This window comes from Neomonachus schauinslandi, chromosome X, assembly GCF_002201575.2.
Source record: "Neomonachus schauinslandi chromosome X, ASM220157v2, whole genome shotgun sequence".
NCBI lineage: Eukaryota > Metazoa > Chordata > Mammalia > Carnivora > Phocidae > Neomonachus > Neomonachus schauinslandi.
Genome location: NC_058419.1, coordinates 53,257,314 through 53,267,377, shown reverse-complemented (window position 1 = coordinate 53,267,377; position 10,064 = coordinate 53,257,314). Strand labels below are relative to the sequence as shown.

Genomic DNA, 10,064 nt, shown 5'->3' with positions numbered 1-10,064 from the left:
CTAATGAACATGCAAAGAATAAAAAGAAAAAAACTCAAACATATCACTACAGAAAACAGCTAAACACGAAAGGCATACAGAAAAGAAAGGATCAGAAAAAATCTCCAGACACTACTAAAAAAAAAAGTAATAATATTGCAATAAGTACATATCTGTCAATAATTACTTTTTTTCTTCCAAGATTTTATTTGAATACAAATTAGTTAACAAATGGTGTAGCGCTGGTTTCAGGAATAGAATTTAGTGATTCATCACTTAAATATAACACCCTGTGCTCATCTAAACAAGTGCTCTCCTTAATACTGATCACCCATTTAGCCCATTCCACTCTTCCATCCACCCATCAACCTTCAGTTTGTTCTCTATGGTTAAGAGTCTCTCATGGTTTTCCACCATTTCTGTTTTTAACTTAATTTTTCCTTCCTTTCCCCTATGTTCATCTGTTTTGTTTCATAAATTTCACATATGAGAGAAAGCATATGGTATTTGTCTTTCTCGACTAATTTCACTTAGCATAATATGCTCTAGTTCCATTCAAATCCTTGCAAATGGAAGATTTCATTCTTTTTGATGACTAAGTAATATTCCATTATATATCTTCTTTATCCATTCTTTTTGATGGCTAAGTAATATATACATTATATATATATAATATATAATACATATATAAAAATATATATAATAAATTCCATTATATATCTTCTTTATATATATATGTATGTATGTATATATATATATATATATATATATATATATCTCCTTTATTTTGAGTTATATATATATATATATATATATATATATACCTTCTTTATCTATTCATCAGTCAATGGATATTTGGGCTCTTTCCATTATTTGGTTATTGTTGATAGTGCTGCTACAAACATTGGGATGAGTGTGCCCCTTCAAATAAGTATTTTTGTATCCTCTGGACAAATACCTACTAGTGCAATTGTTGGGTCACAGGGTAGTTCTATTTTTAACTTTTTGAGGAACTGTCATAATGTTTTCCAGAGGGGCTGCAGAAGTTAGCGTTCCTACCAAAAGTGTAAGATTCTCTGCATCTTCACCAACATCTCTACATTCTCACCAATACTTGTTGTTTCCTGAGTTGTTAATTTTAGCTTTTCTGATACTTGTGACGTGTTATCTCATCTTGGTTTTGATTTGTATTTCCCTGATGATGACAGTTGAGCACTTTTTCATGTGTCAGTTACCCATGTGTGTGTCTTCCCTGGAAAACTGTCTATTCATGTCTTCTGCCCCTTTCCTAACTGGATTATTTTTTTTTTCCTGTGGGGTTTTAAGTTTGATATATTCTTTATGGATTATGGATACTAATTCTTTATCAGATACGTCATTTGCAAATATTCTCTCCTACTTCAAGGTTGCCTTTTAGTTTTGTTTATTGTTTCCTTCACTGTGCATAACCTTTTTATCTTGATGAGGCCCCAATAGTTCATTTTTGCTTTTGTTTCCCTTGCTTCTGGTGACATGTCTGGGAAGAAGTTGCTGTGGCCAAGGTCAAAAAGGTTGCTGCCTGTGTTCTTTAAGATTTTGATGGTTTACTATCTGACATTTAGGTCTTTCATACATTTTGAATTTATTTTTGTGTATGGTATAATAAAGTGGTCCAGTTTCATTCTTCTGCATGTTGTTGTCCAGTTTTCCCAACACCATTTGTTGAAGAGATTGTCTTTTTTCCCATTGGATATTCTTTTATGCTTTCTTGAAGATTAGTTGAGCATGTAGTTGTGGGTCTATTTCTGGGCTCTGTATTCTCTTCCACTGAACTATGTGAATGTTTTTGTGCCAGTATCATACTCTCTTGATGATTACACCTTTGTAATTCAGCTTGCAATCTGGTTATGCCTCTTGCTTTGCTTTGCTTTTTCAACATCATTTTGGCTATTCAGGATCTTTTTTTTTGGTTCCATACAAATATTAGAATTGTTTGCTCTAGCTCTTTGAAAAATGCTGGTGGTATTTTGATAGGGATTGCATTGAATGTATAGATTGCTTTGAGCAGTACAGACATTGTAACAACATTTATTCTTCCAATCCATGAGCATGGAATATTTTCCATTTCTTTGTGTCTTCTTCAATTTCTTTCATAAGTGTTCTACAGTTTGTAGAGTACAGATCTTTTACTTCTTTGGTTAGGTTTATTCCTAGGTATCTTATAGTTTTGGGTGCAATTTTAAAAGATGGTGGCAGAGTACAAGTACCCCTGGTTCACCACATCCCATGAATACAAATTAGTAAACATCAAATCATCCCAAATATCTCCCAGAAATTGACTTGAAGACTGCAAGAACAAATTCCACGAACACAGGGAGAGAAGTGGCCACCCAAAAGAATGTAAGAAGTGTTTCAATATAGGGAAAGCCTATATAAGGCTAACAGATTTTTCAATAGAAACTTTGCAAGCCAGAAGAATGTCATGATTTATTCAAAATGCTGAATGGGAAAAATCTAGATAACTTTATTTATTATTTATTTATTTATTTATTATAAGCAAGGGACAGATGGGGGAGGGGCAGAATCCCAAGCATGCTCTACGCCCAGCATGGAGCCTGATGTGGGGCTCAATCCCACAACCCTCAGCTCATGACACAGGCTGAAATCGAGTCAGATGCTTAACTGACTGAGCCACCCAGGTGCCCCTAAAATTTTGTTATTTTGTTCATCACAGAATTTTTGGATCAATTTTGATAATTTATAATATTGCATAAAATGTTTTTATCCAGACTTCTGAGCTTTTTGGCAACTCCTTATTATTTGTGCCTGAGGTGAATGCCTCACTCACCTTTCCTTAGCCCCTGCAAAGATACCAAAAATCATGATGTGAAGAAAGCAGAGTGGCATGATATATTCAAATGCTGAATGGGAAAAGTCTACAGCCAAGAATATTCTATTCAGCAAGGCTATCATTCAGAGTAGAAGGAGAGATAAAGAGATTCCCAGACAAACAGAAACTAAAGGAGTTCATGACCCCTAAACCAGCCCTGCAAGAAATCTTAAAGTGGAAAGTTAGAGACACAAAGTGACAGCGTAGAGGTAGGAAACACAAAAGCAATTAAAATGAATATTGCTGGAGCGCCTGGGTGGCTCAGTCGCTAAGCATCTGCCTTGGGCTCAGGTCATGATCCCAGGGTCCCAGGATTGAGCCCCGGTTTGGGCTCCCTGCTCCACGGGAGGCCTGCTTCTCCCTCTCTCACACCCCCTGCTTGTGTTCCCTCTCTCGCTGTGTCTCTCTCTCTCAAATAAATAAAATCTTTAAAAAAATGAATATTGCTGTAAACATTTCAGTCAAGGAACTCACAAAAATTATTTGAAATATAATAACATGTACCAAAATTATGGGGAGGAAGGGAGAAAGAAATGGGTTCATATGTAAATGACCATTAGCTTAATAGAGACTGCTATATGCAGAAGAGATTATATACAAACCTTTCAGTAACCAGATGTCAACAGCCACTAGTAAGCATGCAAAGAATAAAGAAAAAAGAAATCCAAATATATCACTAGGGATTACCACCAAAAAATGAAGGAGAAAGAGAAAATCTCCAAAAACAACCACAAAACAAGTAATAAAATGGCAATAAATATGTATCTATTAATAATTACTTTGAATGTAAATGGACTAAACACTCCAATCAAAAGACATAGGCTGTCGGGATGGGGAAAAAAAAAACAAAACACAAAAAACAAAAAACAAGAGCCATTTATATGCTGCCTACAAGAAACTCATTTTAGACCTAAAGACGCCTTCAGATTGAAAGTGTTGGAATGGAGAAATATTTCTCATGCAAATGGATGTGAAAAGATACTTGGAGTAGCAATACTTATATTGGACAAAATGGACGTGAAAACAAAGATTATAACAAGTGACAAAAAAGGACTCTTTATAATAGTAAAAGGGATAATCCAACAAGAACATATAACAATTGTAAATAGTTATGCCCCCAACTTGGGAGCACCCCAAAAATAAAGTAACTAACAAAACACATAAAGGAGCTAATCAATAATAATACACTCATAGTAAGGGTCTTTAACACCTCACTGACATCAATGGACAGATAGTCTAAACAGAAGATCAACAAGGAAACAGTGGCTTTGAATGGCACCCTGGACCCGATGGACTTAAGAGATATATTCAGAACATTCCATCCTAAAACAGCAGAATACACATTCTTTTCAAGTGCACATGGGACATTCTCCAGAATAGATCACAATTAGGTCACAATATTAGTCCATAAAACAGGCCTCAACAAATTCAAGAAAATCAAAGTTATACCATGCACCTTTTCTGACCACAATGCTATGAAACTAGAAGTCAACCACAGGAAAAAAAATCTGGAAAGACCACAGATATCTGGAGGTTAAATAACATGCTAATAAAAATGAATGAGTCAACCAGGAAATAAAAAAAAAATAAATGAAAAAAACATGTGGTAGCAAATGAAAATAAAAACATAGAGGTCCAATACCTTTGGGATGCAGGAAAAGCAGTTCTAGGAGGGAAATTAAAAGCAATACAGGCCTACCCCAAGAAGCAAGAAAAATCTCAAATAAACAACCTAACCTTATACCTAAAGGAGCTAGAAGTAGAACAAGAAACAATGCCTAAAGATAGCAGAAGGAAGCAAATAGCAGAAATAAGTGACATAGAAACTAAAGAATAAAAACCAAACCAAAAAAAAAAAAAAAAACCAGTAGAGCTGATAAATGAAACCAGCAGGTGGTTCTTTGAAATAATTAATGAAATTGATAAAACTATAGTCAGACTTATCTAAATGAAAACAGAAAGGACCCAAAATAAATAAAATCACAAATGAGAGAGGAAAAATAACAACAAATGCCACAGAGATACAAACAATGAGAATATTATGAAAAAGAAATATATGCCAACCAATTGGACAACCTAGGGGAATGGATAAATTCCTAGAAACATATAAACTACAAAAACTGAAACAGAAGAAATACAAAATTCGAACAGACCTATAGCCAGCAAAGAAATTGAATCAGTAATCAAAAAGCTCCCAACAAACAACAGTCTAGGAGCAGAAGGCTACACAGGCGAATTCTACCAAACATTTAAAGAAGAATTAATACCTATTCTTCTCAAATTATTCCAAAAAATAGAAAGGGAAGGAAAACTTCCAAATTCATTCTATGAGGCCAGCATTACCCTCATAGCAAAACGAGATAAAGACACCACCAAAAAGAGAACTAGAGGCCAATATCTCTGACGAACATGGATGCAAAAATTCTCAACAAAATACTAGCAAACCAAATCCAACAATACATTAAAAAATAACCGTTCACCATCATCAAGTGGGATTAATTCCTGGGTCACAAGGGTGTTTCAATGTTCACAAATCAATCAAGGTGATGTATCACATCAATAACAGAAAAGATAAAAATCACATGATCATCTCAATAGACTTAGACGAAGCATTTGACAAAGTACAACATCCATTCATGAAAAAAAAAAAAAAAAACCCTCAACAAAGTAGGGCTAGAGGGAATATACCTCAACAAAATAAAGGCCTTATGTGAAAAACCCATGGCTAATATCATCCTCAATCAGGAAAAATTGAGAGCTTTTCCTCTATGGTTAGGAACAAGATAGGGGGGTCCATTCTCACCACTGTTATTCAACATATTACTAGAAGTCCTAGCTACAGCAATCAGACAACAAAAAGATATAACAGGTATCCACATCTACAAGGAAGAAGTAAAATTTTCACTATTTGCAGATGACATGATACTCTATATAGAAAACACAAAAGACCCCACCAAAAAAGTGCTAGAGCTGAAAAATGAATTCAGTAAATTGACAGGATATAAAATCAATATACAGAAATCTTTTGCATCTCCTTACACCAATAATGAAGCAGCAGAAAGAGAAATTAAGGAATCAATCCCATTCACTATTGCACCAAAAATAATAAGATACTTAGGAATAAAACCATCTGAAGAGTTGAAAAACCTGTACTCTGCAAACTATAAATCACTGATGAAAGAAATTTAAGATGACAGAAAGCAATGGAAAGATATTCCATGCTCATGGATTGGAAGAACAGATTTTGTTAAAATGTCTATACTACCCAAAGTAATCTACATATTTAATGCAATCCCTATCAAAATACCAAGAGCATTTTTCACAGAGCTAGAAAAAACAATCTTAAAATTTGTATGGAAAAAGCTGCAAAAGGCCCCAAATAGCCAAAGCATTCTTGAAAAGGGAAAGCAAAGCTGCAGGCATCACAATTCTGGACTTCAAGTTGTATTACAAAGCTGTAGTGATCAAACAGCATGGCACTGGCACAAAAAACAGACACATAGATCAATAGAACAGAATGGAAAACCTAGAAATGAACCTGTGATTATAGGGTCAATTAATCTTCAATGAAGTGGGAAAGAATATCCAATGGGGAAAAAAAGACAGTCTCTTCAACAAATGGTGTTGAGAAACCTGGACAGCAACATACAAAATAAAGAAACTGGACCACTTTCTTATGCCATACACAAAAATAAATTCAGAATGGATTAAAGTCCTAAATGTGAGACCTGAAACCATGAAAATCCTAGAGGAGAATACAGGCAGTAACCTCTTTGACATTGGCCATAGCAACTTCTTTCTAGATATGTCTCCCGAGGCAAGGGAAACAAAAGCAAAAATAAAGTATCAGGACTACATCAAAATAACAAGCATCTGCACAGTAAAGGAAACAATCAACAAAACTAAAAGGCAACCTATGGAATGGGAGGAGATATTTGCAAATGGCATACCTGATAAAGGATTAATACCCAAAATATTTAAAGAACTTATAAAGCTCAACACCCCAAAACCAAATAATCCAGTTAAAAAATAGGCAGAAGCCATGAATAGATATTTCTCCAACAAAGACATCCAGATGCCCAACAGACACATAAAAGATGATCGAAATCACTGATCATCAGGGAAATGCAACTCAAAACTGCAATGAGAGATCACCTCACACCTGTCAGAATGGCTAAAATTAAGGACACATGAAAAACAGGTGTTGATGTGGATGTGGAGAAAGGGGAACCCTCTTGCACTGTTTGTGGGAAGGGAAACTAGTGCAGCCACTCCGGAGAACAGTATGGAGACCCCTCAAGAATTAAAAATAGAGCTACCCTACAACCCAGTATTTGCACAACTGGGTATTTACGCAAAGAATACAAAAATCCTAATTTGAAGTGATACATGCACCCAGATGTTTATAGCAGCATTATCTACAACAGCCACATTATGGAAATAGCCCAAGTGTCCATCTACTGATGAATGGAATAAGATTTTATTTATATACAATGGAATATTACTCAGCCATAAAAAAAAATGAAATCTTGCCATTTGCGATGACAAGGAATGACTTAGAGAGTAATATGCTAAGCAAAATAAGCCAGTCACAGAAAGACAAATACCATATGATTTTACTTATATGTGGAGTCTAAGAAACAAATGAGCAAAGGGGGAAAAAAAGACGGAGAGGCAAACCAAGAAACAGAGTCTTAACTATAGAGAAAAATCTGATGGTTACCAGAGGGGATTGGAGTGGGGGGGAGGAATAGGTTAAATAGGTGATGGAGATTAAGGAGTATCACTTATTGTGATGAGTACTGGGTGTTGCATGGAATTGTTGAATCGCTATATTGTACACCTGAAACTAATATTACAGTGTATGTTAACTAACTGAAATTTAAATGAAAACTTAAAAAAAGTAATTTCTAATCCATGCCACTGTAATAAACCTTGCCTGGGGTTTAAATTTAAGTTCCAGGCCTCTAAAGTGGGATCCTGAGGAACAACAACCCCGTTTGCTTTCCCATGGTCCTTCCTGAGGTTACTCTTTTTGTTAAATGCAGTGGTCAAGTCTTTACCCCCATAATTTGCTGATAGACTTGTATGAAGTTGAAGGTTTGCTTCCTTGAATCTTGACTATTGCCCATTTCAATAGCACTCCAGATCCCCTAGCACCATATTACAAATTATTTTTGCTAGGGATTCTCCATATCTCCAAGCAGGTCTGTGTGATCTCCAACCCAGTTCACTTCCAGCCAACCCTGGTTCAGACTAGTACATGGAAGAATTGATAGTCTATCCTTACTGTGCTTAAAAGTTCAGTTGTACTCTATGTGTGCATGCACATGTGTGTCTGTGTGTACTTATTTATTTATTTAAAGACTTTATTTATGAATCTGAGAGAGAGAGAGAGAGAGCACTCGAGAGAGGGCATGAGCAAGGTGAGGGGCAGAGCCCAGCAGGGCGCGGGTCTGGGGCTCCATACCGGGACTGTGGAACCATGACCTGAACTGAAGGCAGACCCTTAACCAACTGAGACACCCAGGCGCCCCTGTGTGTCTGTGTTTAGAGAGGGTTGTCAATGTGTGTGGGAATAACTTTTTGACAGGCACTTAAAAGAAATCAGAGTTAGCAACTATTGCCAAACATGTTCAGGTTTGTTTTTCTGTGCTCCCGCTCATGGCAGTGGCAGAAAGATGCTGGGGTGTTAGTGGACCTGTACATGCTGTGGAAATGCTCCTCCAGCAGCTGCATCATGGGCGCCAAGGACCATGTGTCCATCCAGATGAATGTGGCTGAAGTTGACAAGGTGACAGGCACGTTCAACAGCCAGATTAAAACTTACACTATCTGTGGAGTCATTTGTAGGATGTATGAATCAGATGAGTCCGTCCTCTGCCTGGCCGAGGCCAACAGCATCATTTCAAAGAACTTCTGACTGGAGAGGATCATGGATGTGGAATATTTGTCATAAATAAATAGCAAAACCTCCCCCCAAAACGTGTTCAGTTTTATCAGCATCCCAAATATATATGTCCAGGTAATTTTCAGGATGTGCCCCCCCCCCCGCATTGGAAAAAAAAATTACATTCTCTTCCAGCATAATAAATTACTGTCTTTTTTTTTTTTTTTAATACCAACTGTATGGAGCCGTCTAATGCTCCATCTCACTTTGAAATGCCAAAGTCATCCTTCTGAAAAGTCACACAATTAGGTGAAATACATGGCCTAATAAAAATCTCTCACCTTCTCCGTGAGCACTGGGACAAAGATAAGAGGACTTTAAAAACCATTCACAAAGGACATGGCCTGGGTCTTCTAATTTATTATCCAGAGGTTTAATGACTGGAAATCTATTTTAAAAATCAAACACTAGTTTTTTGGGGAAGACACAGAGAAGAGACAACACAGCATTTAAGATTGTAAACTCTGGCATCAGATAGAGCTAAGTCTAAGTTACTTAACTTTTTTACAATTCAGTTTCTTCATCTGTAAAACGGATGTAATAGTAGTACTTCACTTGCAGGGTTGCTGCATTAAATAGTATAGTGCAATAAAACATTTAATTGTGTACCTGACACCTAGGAAACAATCAATATATATGTTACCTATCCCTATAAATATTATTTAGATCTATAATCCCTTTTTTTTTCTTTTAGTTGTTGGTTGCTTTTCCTTTTCCCTTGTAGCCATTTTACATGTCTGCTCCTTGCTCTCCTTGAAGGGAGATAGTTCGATGATCTTCATGCTGCACCCATTCTGCTGTTTTGCTTGTGCACATGTTATAAGTTGAGATTTATTATAATCAGTTGCTTATTCTAATATAAGTCAGCTCGTGTCCATAGAGATATCTGGTCTTCAGAGGCACTGTATTGAGGCCCTAGTATGCATTTACTAGCTTCTCATATCTAATGTGATGTTAATGTGGTACAAGGGACTCTCAGTCATTATCCCACCCTTAACTACACTAGCAAGCAGGTTTGTCTTTTGTCTCTTCATTGTTAACTATCTTCTTTTTAATATATGCTACTTTTTGCTACTCCTGCCTCCCAACTTCTTCAAGTCACCGCTGATATATTTTTTTCTTCCTTACTTAATATTTTCTTTATTTATTTTTGCATGAAATGTCTTTGACTGATGTTTTATACAAATCACCAGTCAAGAGAATACTCTTTTCACACTACTGAATTGACCAATCTTAATATACTAGTTGTAATATTTGGGTCTCTGG

The 10,064-nt window shown here is 36.1% G+C and overlaps 1 protein-coding gene across 1 annotated transcript; it reads left to right on the top strand.

Annotated features, from left to right (window-relative positions):
• Positions 1–8,480: 8,480 nt before the first annotated feature.
• Positions 8,481–8,771, top strand: LOC123323378 (40S ribosomal protein S21-like). The gene has a single exon (XM_044911598.1). The coding sequence runs from the start codon at positions 8,481–8,483 to the stop codon at positions 8,769–8,771; it is 291 nt and encodes a 96-aa protein (XP_044767533.1).
• Positions 8,772–10,064: the final 1,293 nt, after the last annotated feature.